At 42.7% G+C, this 25,082-nt stretch overlaps 1 protein-coding gene across 2 annotated transcripts in view; it reads left to right on the plus strand.

The window, feature by feature from the left end:
• Nucleotides 1–5,950: 5,950 nt before the first annotated feature.
• The window catches only part of CHEK1 (checkpoint kinase 1), a 37,782-nt gene continuing 18,650 nt past the window's right edge, over nt 5,951–25,082 (plus strand). Inside the window, exons 1-7 of one of the 2 annotated variants that reach the window (XM_055307113.1) lie at nt 5,951–5,998; nt 6,710–6,794; nt 9,425–9,648; nt 10,853–10,917; nt 11,008–11,077; nt 24,180–24,368; nt 24,819–24,923. In XM_055307113.1, the coding sequence (XP_055163088.1) occupies nt 6,730–6,794; nt 9,425–9,648; nt 10,853–10,917; nt 11,008–11,077; nt 24,180–24,368; nt 24,819–24,923 (718 nt within the window). In that variant the 5' untranslated portion in view covers nt 5,951–5,998; nt 6,710–6,729. Of the gene's footprint in view, nt 5,999–6,507; nt 6,795–9,424; nt 9,649–10,852; nt 10,918–11,007; nt 11,078–24,179; nt 24,369–24,818; nt 24,924–25,082 lie in introns of those variants that run through there. The other variant, XM_055307112.1, reaches the window with a different exon arrangement.

The raw sequence follows: 25,082 nt of genomic DNA on the forward strand, positions 1-25,082 counted from the left end.
CCAAATAAGCTGCAAATTAGAAAGGAGAGTAATTGCTATTAGAAAGTACCTGGAGACAGTGCTTTCCTGACTGCAGTAAAGGGGAGAGAAACTTAAAAAAATTTTTACTAAAAGCACAGTAGTTCCATCAATATTCAATGTCAGGACAAACAACCTTATATTCAGTACAGCTGGACATTTTGTACCTTACAACGCAAAACATATATCAGTGATGTACATAAACCCTAAGTCATTAAGAAAAAGAACTACAAGGTAACTGTTTAGTGTTACCTTTTTAAGAAACAGGAGCAATTACATGGCTTTTAGATAAGTTATAATGGTGCCCCTAAAGAGTATACTCAGGTCATAATGGTGCCCCTAAAGAGTATACTCAGGTATTCTTGTATACCCAGGAAACATAACCTTCCAAACCAATTTATATACTGTTTGACCTGTGGGTGAGATTTAAATTTGGTCTAAGATTTCATTTACTATATGTAAATATATTACTTGATTTGTATACAGAATTTCTCCTTGTGGAAGAGGTTATTCTGAGTTTTTTTTTGAAATTTTATTTTTTAACCAATATGAGCAATACAGGTAAAGATTGTTAGTAATCTCCCTCAGGAGCATATATGGGATAATCCTTTAACTTATCACTATAGGTGTTAGTTGTATGGTTTTAATTTTGTTACCTTCTAGGCTACATGAAACTATCTTTTTAAAACATTTACTTTTTTTTAAAGGTTTTATTTATTCATGAGACACACACACACACACAGGCAGAGACATGGGCCGAGGGAGAAGCAGGCTCCATGCAGGGAGCCCGACGTGGGACTTGATCCCAGGTCTCTAGGATCATGCCCTGGGCTGAAGGCGGCGCTAAACTGCTGAGCCACCCAGGCTGCCCCAAAATCTACTTTTCACTTTATTGTTCTAGTGCACTTAGTGTAAGAAAAATCAAATAGTTTTAAAAAAGCAACAACGCTCTTCTCCCTCCCCCCCCCCCAGATAGCCTCTTTCAACTCTGCTGATTATCATAGTACTTACTCCAGATTATTAAATAACTTTATTTTGCTATGCATTGGTTTTTCAATTTTAGGTATCATCTGGTGACTTGGTGGTATGGAAATTGAGGTTGTAGCTTTTTTACTAGTCTATTATTCCCATGAACACACATATATCATGTATATTTATTTTAGATGTTTATTTAATTATGTTGTGCCCAAGATTGCAATCCGAGAAACCACAAAAGAGCCGACACTGATGCAAACACACGAGCGTTTATTTACAAGCTCGAGCTTGGACCCAAGTGTACCCGGCACAGCGGAGCAGGGACTTGGACCCGAGACTAAGAGGCGTAGCAGCTTTATACGGGCCAGTGGCCAATGGGATATGCAGAAAGTTGCACAGTTATGTCGGTCCACACGCAGGTGGCCAATTGAATTACATCTTACCCTATAGTATCCATTTGAGCGGGCCTATTACTTTGGTCAGAATTGGCCGCAGTTTTGGTGGGGCACAAAGCAGGGTTACATTGTTATGAGCCGATTTCCGATTAGGGTGTGCTCAGCGGCTTGACTAGGGTGGGGCAGCGCCTTAAGCAATAAACAGGTCCTGTGGGGGTGATACAGGAGGTGGCGGGTGTAGCACAAAATGGAGTTAGTCCTGCTCTGCTTGTCCAGGGGCAGGGGATTTTTGTTAAATTTCCTGGGTTCCACAAATTAGATCTATAATTATTTAGATCAGCTCAATAGTGTTTTTACCTTATGGTTTTCTAGAGCTAGGTTCCTTTTTTTTCCCCCTGGCATAACTCTTTTGGGGAGGGTTTTTTTCCCCATTGGTATTTTGTACTTGATGCTAATTTTCCCCCAGACTCCTTCATTTGTCCCAGCATTCTTTCAATACGTTCAGACTTGTTAAATATTCATTCTTAGAGAGGTCTTCTGTTTTGCTGTGTTCCAGTTTGGATTGGTTTACATTCTAGATTTGCTACCCAACTTGTTGGTTTGGTGTATCCTTTCAAGTGTCATGTTGTGTTAATCTCCTAACTTCCTTCTGGATTCATCACCTCTACCTAACTTCCTGAGAAAAACGTGGGAGATAAAGCTCTTGAGATCTTGTATGTCTTGTCACACTCAGTTGTTAGGTTAGCTATGGACAGAGTTCCAAGTTGGGGATAATTTTTCCTTAGAATTATTTTGAAGGTATTGGCCCATGGTTTTCTGTCGTCTTTTTTTTTTTTTTTAATTTCATTTATTCATGAGAGAGAGAGAGAGAGGCAGAGACAGAGGCAGAGAGAGAAGCAGCTCCATGCAGAGAGTCCAATGTGGGACTCGATCTGGGACCTCAGGATCATGCCCTGGGCCAAAGGCAGATGCTCAACTGCTGAGCCACTCATGCGTCTTCTAAATGTTCAGAAGTGCAGTGCTATTCTTTTTTTTCCTATGTGTCCATTCCTCTTAACTCCCACCCCAGACATACTAAGATACTCTCTATGTAATGTTTTGAAAATTTCCCAGTGATGCACTTGGGAATGGGTCATCCATTGTTCTGAGTACTTTAAACTTATAAGTATGGAATATCAAGTTCTTCAGTTCTGGGACATTTTCTTTACTTATTTGTATATTCCCACAACTCGTTTCTCTTTCTGAAAATTAAGTTACTTGGATTTTGGACTTAATGGGTTAGTCTCCTGATAGTCTTATATTTATTCTTCTATTTTTCATCTTTATTCTTCCTTCTGGGAGAGATTTCCTAAACTTTTTTTTTCTATCATTTTATTTTTTATTTTATTTATTTATTTATTTTTTCTATCTTTTTTTTTAAAGATTTTATTTATTTATTCATGAGAGACAGAGAGAGGCAGATATACAGGCAGCAGGAGAAGCAGGCTTCTTGTGGGAAGCCTGATGCAGGACTTAATCCCAGGGCCCTGGGATTACACCCTGAGCCAAAGGCAGACACTCCAACCACTGAGCCACTCAGATGCCCCTCTGCTGTCATTTGTTTACGTCCAAAAGCTCTTTAAAAAAAATATTTCTGGGACACCTGGGTGGCTCAGTGGTTAAGTGTCTGCCTTTGGCTCAGGGCATGATCCTGGAGTCCTGGGATCAAGTCCCACGTTGGGCCCCCTGCATGGAGCCTGCTTCTTCCTCTGCCCAGATCTCTGCCTCTCTGTGTCTCAAATGAATAAGTAAAATCTTTTAAAAATTTCAAAAAAATTTTGCTTTAATATCTTTCATATTAAAGACATTTTCAAATTCTTGGTTATCTGCTCTTAAGAGTGGGGTCCTAAAAAGCAGATTGGAAAGTCTTCTTGGGGTGGGGCTTACTCAACATGGGCTTCTCTCCTTTATCTGGCTGAATTATCATATTGTTACATAGGAACATAGTTCTGTTATCTAATTGTTTACATAGAAAATCCTTGATACTGGTATTTTTAGATCTTTAATATAGGTAAGATTCCCTCAAGAAGGCGTGTATATCCATCCAGCTGGCAGATTTCTGCCAGTAAGGTGGGGTAAGAAGGCTTTGAGGTTCAACCTTCAGTACATAAACTTTAACTTTTTCAGTAAGGTAACCAAGGCTTTTAACCCTGCCTGGTGCTCTCCAGTTAGGATAGGGTTTACCCTCTCAAGTCTTGTACCAACTTTGAGGAGGAGCAGTTCAGTGGGGGTACACAGAGGGGGAGGAGCCAGGGTTCTTTAGGCTTCTTACAGTCTCTTTCTTTCCTTTTTTTTTTTTTTTAGATTTATTTATTTATGAGAGACACACACAGAGGCAGAGACATAGGCAGAGGGAGAAACAGGCTCCATGCAGGGAGCCTGATGTGGGACTCAATCCGATCCTGGGATCACACCCTAAGCCGAAGGCAGATGCTAAACTGCTGAGCCACCCAGGCATCCCAGTCTTTCAACCTATCCTTTTTAGCTCCACCTTCACCTCCACATTCAGTTACGTGGTGTCGTGGGTCCAACTTGAGCCCTTTTGGGAGGTTTGTGATAGAAATTCATTTTCTTTCCTATTGCTAGCTTTAAGATTCATCTTTAAGTTATCATTCATCTGAAAACTTCCCAATTTTTTTTTTTTTAAGATTTTGTTTATTCATTCATGAGAGACACAGAGACACAGGCAGGAGAAGCAGGCTCCACACAGGGAGCCTGATGTGAGACTTGATCCCGGGACTCCAGGATCATGCCCTGGGCCAAAGGCAGGCGCTAAGCTGCTGAGCCACCCAGGGATCCCCAACTTCCCAATTTCTGAAAATTTTTTCATAGTGCATTCTTGTGAGTTACTGCCTTTTACAAATTTACTGTTTTTATTATTAAATCGTAATTTTAATATTTACTATTCTAGTAAGGTTTGAGAAGGGAAGAGAGGCTGTTGTGTGTACGGATTCTCTCACACGCTGTCTTTATCTGCTGTTCTGCCTGAAATGGGCATACCATACTCTTTCAGGCTAACCTACCTAATTCCACCTAGACACAGGAGCTGGGCAGGACCTCCTCTTCCTTTCTTCAGTTTTTGCAGCACACAGTGAAAATGAGAGAAAACGGAGTAAATGACCTTGGAAAATTTAACTATTATACGAAGCCTAAAGTGTTGATGTCCCGGTTAAAAACTTCTCCAGTAAGAACTTTGAAATGGTCTCGCCTTTCTTTGTTCCTGACTTTGCTTTAAAACAAACGTGTGCTTTTTTGATAGCATGTTGTACACTCATTTTACTCTATTACTAATATCACAATCAAGAGCTTTATACTCCAGGTATGTGGCCCAATTTTAAGAACTGGAGAATTTAATGGAGATGATCTCACCTGCACCTTGATTTCCCTGTCTAGTTTATTGTCAGGGGAATACCTATAGTTTTCCCACTTTATTTTCTTCTCAAGCAAGTCTCTTTCCCCAGAATCTCCTTTCCCGTTTAAGCTGGTTACTCTGCGTTTAAAAGCTGCATCCTAAAATGAGGCAAAACAGTCTTTTTGCCTCCACCTGTTTCTCATACAGTAAGAATTAGAAAGCAGGTGGAACTAGGCTGAGATGCTGTTCCCTGATAAAGTTTGGGCTAAGGTATGGATTTGGTGCCTGGAGACGAGGCAAAACTGGTTATCCTGACATGCCCTCACACTACAACAGAGCTGGAGGCCTTCCACCTGCCCTGCAGCACGGCCGGTCTTCTTTAGGTGCTTCTGACTCCCGTCATAAAAGTTTTCATTCTTCACCAGGTTCGGTTCACGACAGCTGTTCCTAGCTTCTTGGCTCTACTCTGAGCGGTACCTACGCCTTTTAGTCGCAGAGCAGGCGATTCTGAGTACAACCTGCTGGATGCAGCCAGGTCGCTGGGCAACCGGCTCAGAGGGCCGCGCAGGGGGGGCGCGGGTCCAGAGCGGTGAGGAGGGGACCCGAGGACCCCGCGCCCCTGGGCAGGAGACTCAGAGGGCCGGAGGACGGGGGGGGACCCGAGGACCCCGCGCCCCTGGGCAGGAGGCTCAGAGGGCCGGGCAGGGGGGGGACCCGAGGACCCCGCGCCCCTGGGGAGGAGGCTCAGAGGGCCGGAGGACGGGGGGGGGACCCGAGGACCCCGCGCCCCTGGGCAGGAGGCTCAGAGGGCCGGGCAGGGGGGGCGCGGGCCGGAGGACGGGGGGGGGGCCCGAGGACCCCGCGCCCGCCGAGCGTGTGCAGGCGTCGGAGGCGGCTCGGCTCCGCCCAGGGGCGCAAGGGCGGCCCGGCGTCGGGTGAAGCACCGATACCTGCGCGCCTTTGCGCCCCAGGAGCTCCTAAACCTCTCCAGCCCGCATCTCCCCTCGACTCCAAAGCACACCGGCCCGACCCGCCCAGGCGCGAACTCAGCCGCCCGCCGCCCGCCGCCGCCGCGCTGAGGAGCAGCCGCACGCCGGGACTCGCGCTCTCCTGCTTTACGGCAAGGCTGCGCGCGTTTGCGACAGCGTGACGCCGGCAGGGTTTTGGCGGGAAAAGCGCTGCATTTGGATTCCTGTGGTGGCGGGCACAGGACGGCCTGGTGAGGAGGGGCGGCCCGTAGGGTGGGAAGGGGTTGGGGAAGGGGCACGGGGTCCCCGTTAGCTGAGAGGGGCATGGCGAGAGGCAGTTCTCAGTGACGAGCGCAGGGGATGGGGGAGCCTGGCCCGAGGGGCGGCTTGGGCGGGCGGAGGGCGAGGGACCGGGGGCCGGGTGGGGGGTGACGGAGGCCGCCCTCCGGGGGCTGCGGGCTGCGGGCTGCGGACCCCGAACCCCGACGCGCGGCGGGCGCGGGCGGCTCCGGGGCCTGCCGGCCCTGCCTTCCGCTTCTGGGGGCAGTTTGGCCCCGCCCCAGGCTCCTCCCGGCCCCCGGGTCGGCGCGGGGGTGGGAATTGGAGCGGGCGCCGGGGAGGAGGGGCTGCAGCGCGGGGGGTCCCGCGCGCTGGCCTGCGCCGGCCGGAAGCCCCCCGCCCCTCCCGCCCCGCAGCCCCCCGCCCCCCCGCCCCGGCGCCGCCCGCTCCTCCGCCGCTTTTTCTCACAGGCCTGCGGAAGGCGCTCCGCGCCTCGTCCCGCGTGGGCGTGGGGATGGCGGTTCACACCGCAGGATGCCGGAACCCCGGGCACTTGCTCTCTCGGTTTAAAGCCTTGGAGAAAATAGGGGCGGGGTGTGCGGGGGAGCCAAGCCCTGAGGGATGGCGGCGGTGGCCGAGGCTGGCCCTCACCCCCATCTTCTCTGGGTTCCTGCCTTTTGCAGCCGTGCTGCGGCCTGGAGTCATGGCAGTGCCCTTTGTGGAGGACTGGGACTTGGTGCAAACCCTGGGAGAAGGCGCCTATGGAGAGTGAGTTCGGCGCTCCCACCCTGCGCTCGCACTCGCTTCAGTTTTCTGTCTGCTCTCTTGAGTACATACTCCCTTTGTGAGCTTTAAAACCATTGCTTTCTACTTAAATTCACCTTGCCCACATGTATATGACACCCAGTGCTCATCCCATCATGGGCTCTCCTCAGTGCCCGGTACCCCAGCCACCCCCATCCCCCCCAGCCACCCCATCCCCCCAGCCACCCCATCCCCCCAGTCACCCCCCATCCCCCCAGTCACCACCCCATTCCCCCCAGCCTCCACCCAGTCACCCCCCATCACCCCGATCCTCCCCCAGTCACCCCGCCATCCCCCCCAGTCACACCTCATCCTCACCCAGCCACCCCCCCATCCCCCCAGTCACCCCCATCCCCCCTCAGTGAATATCTGGCCTGGACTCCTCAGTGCCTGGTACTCAGTCACCCCCCCTCCCCCCCAGTCACCTCCCCATCCCCTCCAGTCACACCCCCATCTTCCCCCAGTCACCACCCCATCCCCCCAGTCACTCCCATCCTCCCCCAGTGACTATCTGGCCTGGACTCCTCAGTGCCTGGTACCCAGTCACCCCCCATCCCCCCCAGCCACCCCCCCATCCTCCCCATCCCCCCAGCCACCCCCTATTCTCTCCAGCCTCCCCACCAGTCACCCCCCATCCCCCCAGTCACCCCCATCCTCCCCCAGTGAATATCTAGCCTGGACTCCTCAGTGCCTGGTACCCAGTCACCCCCATCGTCCCCCAGTCACCCCCCATTCCCCCCGTCCCCCTGCCGCCCCCCCAGTCACACCCTATCCCCTCAGTCACCACCATCCTCCCCCAGTGAATATCTGGCCTGGACTCCTCAGTGCCTGGTACCCAGTCACCCCCCATCCCCCCGAGTCACACCCCATCCTCCCCCAGTCACCACCCTATCCTCCCCATCCCCCCAGTCACCCCATCCTCGCCCAGTCACCCCCCCATCCTCCCAAGTTGCCGCCCATCCTCCAGTCACCACCCTCCATCTCCCCCAGTCACCCCCCAGTCACCCCATCCCCCCCCCCGTCACCACCCCATCCCCGAGTCACCCCCATCCTCCCCCAGTCCCCCCATCCCCCCTCAGTCACCCCCATTCTCATCCAGTCACCCCCCATCCCCCCATCCTCCTTCCTTCCTTCCTGCAGCCCTTTGTTTTGCAGTTGTTGATTCTGATACAGTGGCATCTTAGAGAACAGGTGTTTGCGTTCGGGGTCTAAGAATTTTTTGGGTGCAAAAAAAAAAAAAAGAATTTTTTGGGTGCATATTCTTTTGTAAGGGTTATTTTTTTCTCATATGTATATATATATATATACACACACATACACACACACACAACATTTTCTTTTTTCTTTTTTTTTTTTTTTTTAGATTTTATTTATTCATGAAAGACAGAGAGGCAGAGACACAGGCAAAGGGAGAAGCAGGCAGGGAGCCTGTCATGAAACCCAATCCTGGGACTCCAGGATCACGCCCTGGGCTGAAGGCGGCGCTAAACCGCTGAGCCACCCAGGCTGCCCCAGATGTTTTTCTCTACAAAGAGTTAAAAGAGACCTGTGTAGTCAGTTTCTCCTCCCACATATTCCTTCCTGGGGTTTAAGCATAGCGGTTAAATGATTCTGGAGTTGGACCACCTGGTTGCAAATCTTCACTCATCACATACTAACACATTGGTTTGCGTTCTTTTTTAAAATATTTTATTTATTCATGAAAGACACACACAGAGAGAGGCAGAGACACAGGCAGAGGGAGAAGCAGGCTCCATGCAGGGAGCCCGATGTGGGACTCGATCCCGGGTCTCCAGGATCAGGCCCTGGGCTGAAGGCAGCGCTAAACTGCTGAGCCACCTGGGCTGCCCTGGTTTGCGATCTTAGGCAAACTTCAAAATCTGTGCCTCCATTTCCTCAGCTCTCCGAGGACAATAATACCCACCCCTTAGAACAGTTATCACAGACATACATAGTATGAGGTTAGGAAATCTTAAGTAGTGTTATTAAAATTATTGCTTTTTAATTTTTTTAAAAGATTTTATTTATTTATTCATGAGAGGCAGAGGGAGAAGCAGACTCCCTGCAGGGAGCCCGATGTGGGACTTGATCCGGGGTCTCCAGGATCACACCCTGGGCAGAAGGTAGCACTAAACCACTGAGCCACAGGTGCTGCCCATGTTATTAAAATTAAATGAATAGAGGGATCCCTGGGTGGGAGCAGGGATCCCTGCAGCGAGCCTGCTTCTCCCTCTGCCTGTGTCTTTGCCTCTCTCTCTGTCTCTCATGAATAAATTAAAAAAAAAATCTTTAAATGAATAGGGCATGTGTATATGTGATGTGGCCTGGAATTATTGTTACTCTATTTTAGTGTATTTTATCAAGTATTTATCAAATAACCTTTGGTGATATATCATCATGACTTCCTTAGAGCATTAGCTAGCCATCATTTTTCACATTTCGGAAAAATGTATGTGTTGAGAACACGGCAGAAACCATTTTCGTATTTTCTGTTGGGTAGAGAAAGTAATGAAGGTAAAACTGTTGGACAAGTCATATTTAATCTTTTAAAGTTTTCAAAGAAACAATTCAGGTGTGTTCCTTTTCTTTTTTAGGGTTCAACTTGCTGTGAATAGAAGAACTGAAGAAGCAGTTGCAGTCAAGATTGTAGACATGAAGCGTGCCATAGACTGTCCAGAAAATATTAAGAAAGAGATCTGTATCAATAAAATGTTAAATCATGAGAATGTAGTGAAATTCTATGGTCACAGGAGAGAAGGCAATATCCAGTATCTGTTTCTGGAGTACTGTAGTGGAGGAGAACTTTTTGACAGAATAGGTATGGAAATAATCTTTTTAAGATAGCTGTTCTATTAAACAAGTTTCTAAATTTTTTTTTTTTTTTAATATTGGGTCTGCTATTTGGTCATTGCCCATTCAGAACTGCTTATGCAACAGCGAAATTGGAGTAAGTTTTCTTGTTTTTGCAGGTTATATTAACACATTAAAACATATATGGAATCTTCAAGGAAAACTTTTTCCCCAAATTGTGTATGTAATTTTGGTTAGGATTGTGGTTTTGTAGAGTTTAAGAATGATAAACTAATAGGTTGAAGTATCATGAGTGCAATGTATTATGTACCTATACAGTGATTCTTCTTTGTAGACATTCCAGTTACATGAAATCATTACATACACTGACAGAGCCAAAGTAACAGCATGTTATATATCTTCTTCATGTTTAAATGAAATTAACTTGAGAATTTTCTAGAATTTCTTTGCCTATATTTAGTAAATTCTGTACTTGCTACTTCATTATTTTATGTAGATTTAAAGGCTTGATATTACAAAACACCAAGAAGTAAATAAAAATGTATTATGTGGATCAAAATTTATCGCTTAAAAATATTATTAGAATCTCTGGTACATATCTCAGAAGAGAGTTCAGTATAAGAGAAAATAAGAGGTTAAGAGGAGATCAAAATATTAAAAAGATCACTCAAAATAGAGCATTTCGTAATAAAACTGTATTTCCTGAAGGAACTTTGCAGTCATTCATGGCTTTGTAGTACGAGCGATTATATGAAGTTTCGTTTTGTTGTTAAATATTTAGTGAAATTAGTTTATATTTGCCCAGGCATACACTTTGGCAATTACATTTTTGGTGGTGGGGAAAATATTGCCATAGTGTTTAGAGGAAATTAGGAGAGAATTTGAAAGATGCTAAACAAATCATGGTTAGTGCAGAGATTTTAAGAGATTTTAAGGTATGCCTTCCATTCTTGATTTGGATAATAGTTTGTTGTTTCTCTCTGTAACTTTCCTGTGATGTTAATTTATTTTTGCCACATAACATGGGGAAATATGAGTTATTAAGTATTGTATGATTTAGTGGACATCAGGACATCAGAGTCTTTTAATTGTTACCACAAGATTTTGCTTGCCAGAGTACCATCGCAAAAATCTAACCTTAGGAGACTGTGTGGTTGATGCCTGATTATTGTTGTACCTGGCAAACTAACTTTCATAATTAATTCTTACAGAGCCAGACATAGGCATGCCTGAACAAGATGCTCAGAGGTTCTTTCACCAACTCATGGCAGGAGTGGTAGGTACAGTTGTCTCTTTTCCTTTTGCTTAAAATTATTATGAATGAAACAAGTACCCAAACTTTGGTATTTTCCCGTTTCTCTTTTAGGTTTATCTGCATGGTATTGGGATAACTCATAGGGATATTAAGCCAGAAAATCTTCTGTTGGATGACCGGGGTAAGTTTAACATTTTGTCACTGCTGCCTAGATTATTTTAATCCATACAAGGCAGATTTGAAGCTTTCGTATTATTGAAATTTTAGGGCAGAAAATCTGAAGAGTCTAGGAAGTTTGAGAGACTCGGTATATTTAGAGTTTACAAGTCCTTCCTGGTAATATTTGTGGATGAGATAGAGAAATCTAACCTAGATGCGAGAGTAACTCACTACACGAATAGTTGTACAAATAGTCTTAACTCTTCAATGAATTAATAAAGGAAAGTTTTTGTTGGAATACTCTGGACCTTAGGCTTATTCTATTTTTTTAAAATTTAGTTTGTTTCAAATTTTTATTTAAATTCCAGTTAGTTGACATATAGTGTAATAATAGTTTTAATAGAATTTAGTGATTCATCACTTACATATAATACCTAGTGCCCTTTTTAATACCCATAACCCTTAACCCATCCCCTGCCCTCCTCCCCTCCAGCAGCCCTCAGTTTGTTCCATATAGTTTATTTTAATGGTTCACCTCTCTCCCCACCCCCATGTTCATCTGTTTCATTTCTTAAATTCCATGTATGAGTGAAATCATACACTATCTGACTTATTTTGCTTAGCATAATACTCTCTATCTCTATCCAGGTCATTGGAAATGGCAAAATTCCATTTTTTTATGGCTTAGTAATATTCCAGAGTGTGTGTGTGTGTGTGTGTGTGTGTGTGTGTGTTTACACACACACACCACATCTTCTTTATCCATATATCAGTCAGTGGACATTTGGGGTCTTTCCATAATTTGGCTATTGTTGATAATGGTGCTATGAACAAAAGGGTGCATGTGTCCTTTCAGATCAGTATTTTTGTATCCTTTGGGTAAATACCTAGTAGTGCAATTGCTGGGTCATAGGGTAATTTTATTTTAATTAATTAGTTAATTGAAATTTTTTTACTTTTATTTTTTAATTTAAATTCAATTTGCCAACATATAGTATAACCTAGTGCTCATCCCTTCAGGTGCCCTCCTTAGTGCCCGTCACCCAGTTACCTCATCCCCTCACATACCTCCCCCTCCATAGCCCTTTGTTTCCCAGAGTATTTATGTATTTATTGAGAGAGAATGTGCACATGGGGTGGCAGAGGGACAAGCCAACTTCTTGCTGAGTGTGGAGCCTAACTTGGCCTTGATCTCAACATCCTGAGATCAAGACCCAAGTGGAAATCAAGAATTGAGGTTTAGGGGATCCCTGGGTGGCACAGCGGTTTGGCGCCTGCCTTTGGCCCAGGGCGCGATCCTGGAGACCCGGGATTGAATCCCACGTCGGGCTCCCGGTGCATGGAGCCTGCTTCTCCCTCTGCCTGTGTCTCTGCCTCTCTCTCTCTCTCTGTGTGCCTATCATTCATAGATAGATAGATAGATAGATAGATAGATAGATAGATAGATAGATAGAATTGGGGTTTAGTCAACTGCACCACCAAGGTGCCCTGGGGCGGTCCTATTTTTAACTTTTTGAGGAACCTCTCCATATTGTTTTCCAGAGTGGCTGCATCCAGTTTGCATTTCCATCAACAGTGCACAAGAGGGTTCCCCTTTTTCTGGATCTTCACCAACATCTGTTATTTCATGTGTTGTTGACAGGTGTGAGGTGATATCTCATTGTAGTTTTGATTTGCAGTTCCCTGATAATGAGTGATATTGAGCATCTATCTCTTCATGTGTTTGTTAGCCACCTGTATGTCTGCCTTGGAAAAAAGCTATTCATATCTTCTTCCTGTTTCTTAACTGGATTATTTGTTTATTGTGTGATGAGTTTGTTAAGTTCTTTATAGATCTTGGATACTAACCCTTTATCAGGTGTGTCATTTGCAGACATCTTCTCCTATTCTCTAGGTTGCTGTTTAGTTTTGTTGATTGTTTGCTTTGCTGTGAAGAAGCTTTTTATCTTGATGAAATCCCAGTAGTTCATTTTTGCTTTTGTTTCTCTTGCCTCCAGACACATGTCTAGTAAGAAGTTGCTACTGCTCATGTCAAAAGGGTTGCTGCTGTCCCCTCTAGGATTTTGATGGTTTCCTATCTCACATTTAGGTATTTTATCTACTTTAAATTTATTTTTGTGTATAGTGGTCCAGTTTCATTCTCTCTCTCTCTCTCTTTTTAAGGTTTATTTGGGAGAGAGAGAGTGTGTGCAGTGGGCAGGGACAGAGGGAGAGAGATACTCAAGTATCTGAGTGCAGAGACCGACACAGGGCTTGATTTCATGATCTGAGCCAAAACCAAGAGTCAAATATTCAACTGACTGCCATCCAGGGACCCCTAGTTTCATTCTTTCACATGTTGCCGTCCAGTTTTCCCAGCATTGTTTGTTGAAGAGACTGTTCTTTTTCCATTGAATGTTCTTTCCTATTTACTGAAGATTAGTTGATCAGATGGTTGTGAGCTTTCTATTCTGTTTCTAAGCTTTCTATTCTGTTTCATCGATCTATGTATCTGTTTTTGTGCCAGTACCATACCGTTTATATGATTACAGCTTTGTAATACAGTTTAAAGTCCGGAATTAGGATGCTCTAGCTTTGCTTTTCTTTTTCAAGATTGCTTTGGCTATTAGATCTTTTGTGGTTCCATAAAAATTTTAGGATTGTTTATTTTAGCTGTGTGAAAAATCCTGGTGTTATTTTGATAGGAATTGCATTAAATGTGTAGATTGCTTTGGATAATATAGACATTTTAAGAGTATTTGTTCTTCCAATCCATGAGCGTGGAATGTTTTTCCATTTCTTCATGTCCTTTTAAATTTCTTTTATAAGCATTCTATAGTTTTCAGAGTACAGATGTTTAACCACTTTGGTTAGTATTATTCCTAGGTATCTATATCTTATGGTTTTGGGTGCAATTGATTCCTTGATTTATTTTTCTGCTGTTTCATTATTGGTGTATAGAAATCCAACAGATTTTTGTACATTGATTTTATATCCTGTGAGTTTACTGAATTCGTGTTATTAGCTCTAGCAATTTTTTGGTGGAGTCTTTTGGGTTTTCTACATAGAGTATCATGTCACGTACAAATAATGAAACTTTGTCTTCTTCCTTGCTAATTTGGATGCCTTTTATTTCTTTTCTGATTGCTGAGGCTAAGATTTCCAGTACTATGTTAAATAACTGGTAAGAGTGGTCATCCTTATCTTGTTCCTGACTGTAGAGGGGAAGCTCTCAGTTTTTCTCCACTGAGTATAATACCAACTGTGGGTTTTAGAAATATGACTTCTATGATGTTGCTCTATATGTTCCCTCTATCCCTACTTTGTTGAGTGTTTTTATCAAGAATGGATGCCGTAGGGATGCCTGGGTGGCTCAGTAGTTGAGCATTTGCTTTTGGGTCAGTTTGTGATCCCAGGGTCCTGGGATCGAGTCCTTCATCGGACTCCCCACAGGAGCCTGCTCCTCCCTTTGCCTGTGTCTCTGCCTCTCTCTCTGTGTCTCATGAATAAATAAAATCTTAAAAAAAAAAAAAGGATGAATTCTGTACCTTGTCAAATGCTTTTCTACAGCTATTGAGAGGATCATAAGATTCTTATCCTTTCTTTTATTAGTGTGATGTATCACGTTGATTTATTTGTGAATATTGAATCAGCCTTGTAAACGAGGAATAAATCCCACTTGATTGTGGTGAATGACTCTTTTAATGTATTGTTGGATTCAATTTGCTATATCTTGTTGAGAATTTTTGCATCCATGTTTGTTAGGGATATTGACTGTAGTTCTCTTTTTTTAGTGGGTTATTTATTTATTTATGAATGAATGAATGAATGAATGAGGGACAGAGAGATAGAGACACAGGCAGAGGGAGAAGCAGGCTCCATGCAGGAAACCTGATGTGGGACTCCATCCCAGGTCTCCAGGATCACATCCTGGGCCGAAGGTGGCTCTAAACCACTGAGCCACCCCGGCTGCCCATGGGGTCTTTGTTTTTGGAATGAAAGTAATGCCGACCTTGTAGAATGCGTTTGGAAGTTTTCCTTATACTTCTATTTTTTGGAACAGTTTGAGAGTAGGTATTAACTCTGCTTTAAGTGTTTGGTAGAATTTCCCTGGGAAGCCATCTGGCCCTGGACTTTTGTTTATTGGGAGATTTTTTATTATTAATTAAATTTCTTTGCTGGTTATTGGTCTTTTCAAGTTTTCTATTTCTTCCTGTTTAGGTTTGGTAGTTTATATGTTTCTAGGAATTTATCCATTTCTTCAGACTTCCCAATTTGTTGGCATATAACTTTTCATACTACTCTCATAATTTTTTATATTTCTGTGTTGTTGGTTGGAATCTCTCTTCTCTCATTCTCATTCTTTATTTGGGTCCTTTCTCTTTTCTTTTTGATAAGTCCAGCTGGGGGTTTATTAATTTTATTCTTTTGAGGAATTAGCTCCTGGTTTCATTATTCTGCTGGGCATTTTCTGTTTCATTTATTTCTGGTCTTTTTTATTTCTTTCTTCTATATCTTTCTTCTGCTGGCTTTAGGCTTCATTTGTTCTTTTTGTAGCTCCTTTAGGTGTAAGGTTAGATTAAGATTTTTCTTGCTTCTTGAGGTAGGCCTGTATTGCTATATACTTCCCTCTTATGACTGCTTTTGCGGCATCCCAAAGGCTTTTTCGTGATTTCATTGTTTCCATGTGTTTTTTATTCCTTAACCTCCTGGTTGGCTCATTTATTCTTTGGATAGGCTGTTTTTTAATCTCCAGTATTTGTGGTCTTTCCAAATTTTTTCTGTGGTTGACTTCAAGTTTCATAATGTGTGGTCAGAAAATATACATGGTATAATCTCAATCTTTGTATACTTGTTGAGGCCTAATTTGTGACCCAGTATGTGGTCTGTTCTGGAGAATGTCCCATATGCCCTTGAAAGGAATGTGTATTCTGCTGCTTTAGGATGAAATGTTCAGAATATATCTGTTAAGTCCATCTGGTCTAGTGTGTCATTCAGAGCCATTGTTTCCTTGTTGATTTTCTTTTCTTTATTTTTTTTTTTTAAGATTTTATTTATTTATTCATTAAAGATACAGAAAGAGAGAGAGGCAGAGACACAGGCAGAGGGAGAAGCAAGCTCTCCGAAAGGAGCCTGATGTGGGACTTGATTGCAGACCCCGGGATCACACCCTGAGCCGAAGGCAGATGCTCAACTGCTTAGCCACCCAGGCGTCCCTCCTTGTTGATTTTCTGCTTAGATGATCTGTCCATTGTTGTAAGTAGGGTGTTAGAGTCCCTTACTGTTATTTTATAATTCTCAATGAGTTCCTTTATGTTTGTTATTGTTTTATATATTTGAGTGCTCTCAAATGGAGGGCATGAATATTTACAGTTTTTAGGTCTTCTTGTTGGATAGACCCCTTTATTGTGATTTAATGCCCTTCTTCATCTCTTGTTATACAGTCTTTGGTTTAAAATCTCATTTGTCTCAGGGCACGTGTGTGGCTCAGTTGGTTCAGTATCCAACTCTTTTTTTTTTTTTTTTAATTACTCATTCATGAGAGACACACAGAGAGAGGCAGAGACACAGGACACAGGCAGAGGGAGAAGCAGGCTCCCTGTGGGGAGCCTGATGTGGGACTTGATCCCAGGACTCCAGTATCACAACCTGAGCTGAAGGCAGATGCTCAACCACTGAGCCACCCCGGCATTCCATGTAATTTTATCTTTTGTATCACTTATTTGTTCCTCTGATTCTTCCATCCTTGTGGTCCTTACATCCAGTTGATTTCAAATCTCAGTTCCTGCATTTTTTATTTTGGTCTGACTAGTTTTTAGATCTTTTATCTCTGAGGTAAGGGATTCTCTTGTGTCTTCTGTGCTTTTCTCAAGCCCAGCTAGTATTCTTATTGTTGCTTTATGTTTTATGTTTCATATTATTATTTATGTTTCATATTATCTGTTTCAGTTAGATCCCTGTTATGACCTTTTCTTATTCTTTCTTTGGGATGAATTCCTCCATCTTGGGATTTTGTCTAGATCTCTATTTTCTTCTCTGTGTTAGGAAAGCCTATTATGTTTCCTACTTTTGAGAGTAATGGCTTTATAAAGATCAGACATATTATTTATGTTTCATATTATCTGTTTCAGTTAGATCCCTGTTACGACCTTTCTTATTCTTTCTTTGGGATGAATTCCTCCATCTTGGGATTTTTGTCTAGGTCTCTGTTTTCGTCTCTGTGTTAGGAAAGCCTATTATGTTTCCTACTTCTGAGAGTAATGGCTTTATAAAGAAGAGGTCCTATATTATCCAGGGCTTGGCGCTTCAGGAAGTGTCTCTGAGGTATGTCGTGTGTTGTCTGTGGCTATATTTTGGCTGCTCTTTTCCTCAGATTGGTCCCCTGCAGAGTTTCTCCTTGCCTGCAGTGGGGAGTGTTTGGACCTTGGCCAGAGTGTGGTGAGTTTTAACTAAGTGTACTCTGTTTGCTTGGTAAAAGCGACCTGATGCTGTTTCCACTTGTGCTGAAGCTCTGCGGAACTCTCCAGTCAGTAGACTTGGTGCATGGAGGGGATTTGTGCTGGTCTTCTGAGGGAGGGACCCACTGTGCTGGTTCTCAGGCGTACTTGCCTGAGACAGGCAGCACCTGTAGAGTGCAGGGTGGGTGAGGCTTGGTGTAAGCGATTTTGGCCACAAGTGTCGGTGCTGTGTTGCTTACTGAAGTTAGTTTATGCTGAGGGGCAGGGTAGAGTAATGGCACCAGCCCCCTTTCTTGTCCCTGGAGAGGGAAGTTCATACTCACCACTGTCTAGGAAGCCCTCCCAGAAGAGCAGGTGTCCCAGGCATCCCTCAGATCTGCTTCCTTCACCCTGTCTGTGCCCAGGCTGTCTGCCCACTGGTGTTGTAGTGCACCTGTGTTCTACCCCAAGCAGGCTGGCTGAGTTTTAAAACTCCAAACTTTAGGGACCTGGTATGGCACAGACCCGTGCTTGTCCTCTGTAGGAGGGTCTTGCCTTGTTAGGACTGATGCAGGTTTGTCCCAGAGCGGCAGTCACACCAAAGCGCAGGGCATGTAGTTTGGAATAAAGTGCAGCAAAGCGCTAGTGTCCAGGTTAGCTGCCCTCAGCAAGTATCTCTGCACCTGTACTGAGGGGTGGAGTAGGGAAACGGTGCCCTCTGGCTCTTTTGTCCCTGGAGAGGCAGTGCCACCTCTCCCAGGTGTACACCAAGAAGGGGGCACCGTCTCTCTCAGTGTGTCCCAGGGGATCCTCAGATTGCACCATCTGCTCCCAGGCTCTCTGCCCTTCGTCTCCCTGGGAGCACTGAGTGCCCTCAGGGCTCCACACAAGCCGTGCCACAGACCTCTAAAACTCCAGTCTTTTAGCCCTGCCGGTTGTAAAAACAGGGAAATCAGCCTCTTGTTTTTCCCAGTCAGTGGTTTTGGGAAGTGTTTTCCTTGTGTGATGTCCCGTGTACTCTTCTCTCTCTTTCTCTCCCACCTCTCTTTCTTTTTCTCTCTCTTTTCTTAAAAATATTTTATTTATTAAATAAGAGACAGAGAGGCAGAGACATAAGGCAGAGGGAGAAGCAGGCTCCCTGCAAGGAGCCTGATGTTGGACTCGATCCCAGGACCCTGGGATCATGCCCTGAGCCAAAGACAGACACTCAACTGCTGAGCCACCCAGGCGTCCCCCCACCTCTCTCTTTGAGCAGGGCTCCCTCCCCTCTGCAGCACCCATGATCTTTTTCTCCCCGAAATCACATCTTCGTACCTCCTATCCTTCACAGTGTGGCCTCTTCTCTCCTTCTAGTTGTGCAGTTTGTTCTCTCAGTCTTCAGATCAATTTCTTGGGTGTTCAGAATGATTTGATATTTATCTAGCTGTGTTCATGGGATGAAGCAAGCCTAGGGTCCCCTTCCTACTTTGCCATCTTAGCTCCACTCTGTTTGTTCTTTATAATCTGTGACTTGGATGGAGATGCAAAGAGTTTAGTTTTACTTAATGCATGTCATAAAAACTGGGATGGACAGATAGTGAAAGTATTAGCTTATTGAGTCAGGATTGAAAAAGATGACGGGTGCTTGTATGGCTCATTTGGTTGAGCATCCCACTCTTGGTTTTGACTCGGGTCATGATCTCAGAGTCATGGGGTCAAGCCCCAAGAGGGGCTCCATGCTCAGGGGTGAGCTTGCTTGAGGCTCTCTTCCTCTCCCTTTCTCCTTCTTGCTCTTTAAAATAAATAAGTCTCTCTTTTTTTTTTAATTATTTATTCATGAGAGAGGCAGAGGGAGAAGCAGGCTCCCTCTGGGGAGCCCGTTGTGGGATTCGATCCCTGGACCCCAGGATCGTGCTCCGAGCTGAAGGCAGATGCTCAACCACTGAGGCACCCAGATTTTCCAAGATAACCTCTTATTAAGCCATTTACCTAGCTAAGATCCTCTTTCAGTTATTTAGCCTTCTGCAAGTTGCTTTATAAAGGCAAATAGCAAAATTTTAGATATTCAGAAAATTTGGTATTGGGAAAAAGGAACTGAATAGTTGATTGATGAGTCCCAAGAAATGAGAGCAAGGCTGGAGAATCCTTTAGCTTCTGTTTTTCATTCTATTTTGATTGTTTTTGAATGCTAATAGGCTTGATGGTAGTACAGTCATTCATCCCCTTCCTCATCTATAAATTAAGTCCTTATTTGAGGAAATGTAGGTTTCAAGCTACATAAATCCCTCTGGGGAAAAAGGATTGTTTGTCTCTAACGATGAGAGGCAGTATGGAATAGTGTTAAAAGCTTGGAATTTCTAGGCCACCTCATAGTAAGTGTATAGCCTTGTGTAAGTTGGCCATTACATATTTTCTCTCTGCCTTACTGTCCTTCTTTATAAATGGTGATAGTAAGAGAATCTATTTGGGTTGTGAGAATAAAGGAGCCGTATATATCTTCACCCATACGTGTATCAACATAAGTTAGATCAAAGGATATATGCGTTCTTTTTTTAAGATTTTATTTATTTATTCATGAGGACACACACACACACACACACAGAGAGAGAGAAAGAGAGAGGCAGAGGCAGAGGCAGAGACACAGGCAGAGGGAGAAGCAGGCTCCATGCAGGGAGCCCTATGTGGGACTCAATCCCAGGTCTCCAGGATCACGTCCTGGGCTGAAGGAGGACTAAACTGCTGAGCCGCCCGGGCTGCTTTTTAAATGTGCATGTAGACTTTATTTTACATTGTATTTATATCTTATAAAAACCTTTACAGTTACTTAAAATTTAAAAAATATTTAGGCATGGGCGCCTGGCTGTTGGTAGAGCACGCTATCCTTGATCTTGGGGTTGTGAATTTGAGCTCCATGTTGAGTGTAGAGCTTAAAAAAAAGTTCAGGGACATAAAAATTTTCATAAAACATAATATGTAATGTAATTAAAAAACAATAACTACCAGTGTACTGACCTGGCTTAAAAAAAATAAAACAATTGGCAGCCCTGGTGGCTTAGCGGTTTCGCTCCACCTTCAGCCCAGGGTGTGATCCTGGAGACCCAGGATCGAATGCTACATCAGGCTCCCAGCATGGAGCCTGCTTCTCTCTGTCTGTCTCTCTCTCTCTCTCTAATAAATAAATAAAAAATATTAAAATAAATAAATAAATAAATAAAACATTATGCATATGTACACTGCTCAAAGCGGTGGTGTTTATAATAGCAAAAAAACTGGAAACAACCTAAATGTCTACTGGCAGTAGAATAGATAAATTATGAGATGTGTCATTTATAGGTACAAAGTAATGGCATGGATATATTTCATGGAAGTGTTCACACAAGTATATTCTATTCATATGAAGTTCAAAAATATATAAAATTGAATATTATTTAGAGATACAAATCGGGAAATCACAAAGAAGCATATTAAAGATTTTATTTATTTATTCATGAGAGACAGAGAGAGAGAGAGAGAGAGAGAGAGAGAGAGAGAGAAACATAGAGAGAAGCAGTCTCCATGCAGGGAGTCTGATGTGGGACTCGATCCCGGGTCTCCAGGATCACACCCTAGGCCGAAGGCAGGTGCTCAACCACTGAGCCACCCAGGCATCCCTGAGCCACCCAGGCATCCCACAAAGAAGCATATTAAAATAAAAATCAGAATGTTGGTCACTTCTGAGAAAGTAGGGAAGGGAATATATTGATGGAAATAATTACAGGGGATTTATTAATTAATTTATTTAAAGATTTTGTTTATTCATGAGAGAGACAGAGAGAGAGGCAGAGAGAGAAGCAGGTTCCATGCAGGGAGCCTGATGTGGGACTCGATCTAGAATCACTCCTGGGCTGAAGGCAGGTGCTCAACCGCTGAGCCACCCAGGTGTCCCTGATTACAGGGGAATTTCTTTTTTTTCCCCAGGGGATTTAAAAGGAAATAGAATGTTCTTTTGTTGTTAGAATGTTCTTAAATTGAGTATTAGGTAAATGGATGTTCGTTATATTTCTCATATCCTGCATAGTATATAAATATTCTTTTGTTCTTATCTAATACTTAACAATAATCTTTTAATTTTTTTTTAAAGATTTATTTATTTATGATAGACAGAGAGAAAGAGAGGCAGAGACAGGCAGAGGGAGAAGCAGGCTCAATGCTGGAAACCCGATGCAGGACTCAATCCTGGGACTCCAGGATCGTGCCCTGGGCCAAAGGCAGGTGCCAAACCTCTGAGCCACCCAGGGATCCCCCAATAATCTTTTTAAAAAAGAAAACGTTACAAATATAGTCCAAGTCCAGTGTATTCTTTCACAAATGTATTCTCTTTATTTCAGAGATAACCACATCCCTCAATTTAGAATTTATTATCTGCAGTTCTCTAACCCTAGTATTATGTTGCAGACATAGGAAACAGCAAGATTCAAGGAATGTTACAGTTATATTAGCATTTTCAGTGGTAACTTGGCACTCTTAATCTCAGTGGTTTGTCAAGATTGTGTCATGGAGGGGCACCTGGGTGGCTCAGTGTTTGAGCGTCTGCCTTTGGCTCGGGGCATGATCTTGGGGTCCTTGCAGGGAGCCTGCTTCTTCCTCTTCCTTTGTCTCTACCTCTCTTTCTTGGTCTCTCATGAACAAATAAATAAAATCTTAAAAAAAATAATTGTGTCATGTTATATATGATTTATATTATATATTTAAGTATGTTAAGTTTATATATAAATTTATATATATATTAAATATGCAATACCAATGTATTTAATATTAAATATAGTATTTGCATTTATATTATATTAAAAGGATAATTACATAGCTACCTCCCAATTCAAATGCAGGCAAACATCATCAGTGGCTTACATACTATATTCTGTGGATATACTTGATTTTCAGAGAATCAATCCCTTATTTTAGTATATTTAAGTTGTTTCTAGATTTAAAAAGATAGAAAGCAATGTTTATTCTCTAAATTTGTGCACAGGCCCAATATAAAAATTGGGTCATGTTCTAATGGATATTTGCTATGACATTTGTCTTTTTTTTTTTTTTTTCCACTTAGACCCTATTCCATGTCAGTGCTATAGATACATCCTTTTTTTTTCTTTTTTTAAGATTTTATTTATTCCAGAGAGAGAGAGCAGGGGAAGGAGCAGAGGAGAGGGACAAATACAGTCTGCACTGAGTGCAGACCTGGACATGGAGCTTGATTCTAGGACCTGGAGCTCATGACCTGAGAGGAAACCAAGACTTGGATACTCAGTTGGCTGAGCCACCTAAGCACCCTTTTTTAAAAAACTGCTTACCAACATAGTTTTCATTGTATATATGTATAATAAAATTTTATCATTTCTTTATTGATGGACATTTAAGCTATTTACAGATAATATTGCTAGGAATATCCTTATGCTTATGAATTTGAGGGAGTATTTCGGTATTTGTGGTCCTGGAAATGGGACTTGCTAGTTCAAAGAGTAAATATTTCAAATTTCCAGATTGCCAGGTTGCCCTCTAAAAAGGTTGTGCCATTTGACCCTTGGTAATGGAGAGGAGGGGTGTCTTCCCTCCTGCCTAAGATTAGGCAAGATCTTGTAATGCTCTGTATTTTCATAACTTTCACAGCAGTTGTCTGTTGTTAATTTTCAGTAATTTACCCGCATTGGCTAGCACAGTGTCACTCAGTTATGGCAGATATTTAGTAAGGACAGGATAAATTGAAAGTTCTGCCTGTAGTTTGCATGTGTTAAAAGTGGGAAGTTAGAGTAAATTTGCTCTTCTGGTTTATTTTTTTGCACAGTTTCTCTTTTCTAAACTTGACCTCTTTGACAAGAAGTTCTAGTGGTTTGTGGATCTTTAGGTTTTGTATGTCTTTACATAATTTTCTTCTGCCAGCTGGTTTTGTTTGCTGCTGAGAAAGTTGAACTTGTCACGTTATTGGTGGCTCCTTCCTGCCCTCTTTTTTTTAATTTATTTTTTATTATTATTTTTTTATTTATGATAGTCACACAGAGAGAGAGAGAGGCAGAGACATAGGCAGAGGGAGAAGCAGGCTCCATGCACCGGGAGCCTGACGTGGGATTCGATCCCGGGTCTCCAGGATCGCGCCCTGGGCCAAAGGCAGACGCTAAACCTCTGCGCCACCCAGGGATCCCTCCTTCCTGCCCTCTGTACAAGTTGTTGAAGGCCCTGGCTCTGCTTTCAACCTAAGATAGTGTTCATTCTCCAGAAGGGCAATCTCCTTTGACTCCAGTGTCTTTCTTTAACCTGGTCCACTGTTTTGTGTATTGATGATTTTTCTTTTAATAGAAGCGATGAGGCGGCCTTTTTCTAGTTTTAGCTATGTGATATCTTTTATTTCTTCTTTTTTTAAAATTTCTTTTTTTGGGGCACGTGGGTGGCTCAGTTGGTTAATCGCCTGCCTTCAGCTCAGGTCATGATCCTGGGATTGAGCCCTGCCGCAGGCTGTATGCTCAGGGCTAGCCTGCTTCTCCCTTTCTTCCCTCTGCTGCTCCCGTTGCTCGTGTTCTCTTTCAAATAAGTAAAATCGTTTAAAAAAAAAAACAACACTTTTTTGTCCTTTTAAGGTAGAAAAGTTGTACACGTTTTAAGTAACACCAGTGATTTTCCAATAAAACTTAATTCCTTTAAATATATATATTTATAAAACATTTTATTCCAGTGCCATTCATTTTTACTTTTGTTTAGATAACCTCAAAATCTCTGACTTTGGCTTGGCAACAGTGTTTCGGCATAATAATCGTGAACGTTTATTGAACAAGATGTGTGGTACTTTACCTTATGTTGCTCCAGAACTTCTAAAGAGAAAAGAATTTCATGCAGAACCAGTTGATGTTTGGTCCTGTGGAATAGTACTTACAGCAATGTTGGCTGGAGGTAAGAGCTATTTAATCATGGTGAAACTCCTGTCCTATGGAAAGCCAGATTTATTATACCAAAATAAATGAAACAAACCAAGAGAATCCATATTTATATATATTTTAATAGTGATTTTATTTATAACTAATATGGAACTTGGAATCCCAAAGCTTTTTAAAAATGAGGTATGTATACCTTTTAAATGAAATATTACAATACCAATCTTTTAAGATTCGTGTGAATAAGTTTGGAAACAGGGTGGGTGGAAGTGGTTCATCCATTTTTGAAATACCTCTAAAATTTCTGTGAGTTGGTATTCTTGGTTTGAAAAACATATTGAATTAATTTGGAGGAAACTTTTAATGGATTTGTATCATTGACTAGGATTTGCATCATTGACTATTTTTCTTTAAAATCTTTACTATATAATGTGAATACTCAGAAAACCATGACTTGTTTCTTTTTTAGAATTACCATGGGACCAGCCCAGTGACAGTTGTCAAGAATATTCTGATTGGAAAGAAAAAAAAACATACCTTAACCCTTGGAAAAAAATTGATTCAGCTCCTCTTGGTAACTGAGTTATATTGATTGAAACTACTGATTTCTTATATAATGAAACCTAGTGATGTTTGAATTTTTTCATTTTATATACATATATATATATATATTTTAAAGATTTTTATTTATTTATTTATGAGAGACACAGAGAGAGGCAGAGATAGGCAGAGG

This window comes from Nyctereutes procyonoides, unplaced genomic scaffold, assembly GCF_905146905.1.
Source record: "Nyctereutes procyonoides isolate TBG_1078 unplaced genomic scaffold, NYPRO_anot_genome, whole genome shotgun sequence".
NCBI lineage: Eukaryota > Metazoa > Chordata > Mammalia > Carnivora > Canidae > Nyctereutes > Nyctereutes procyonoides.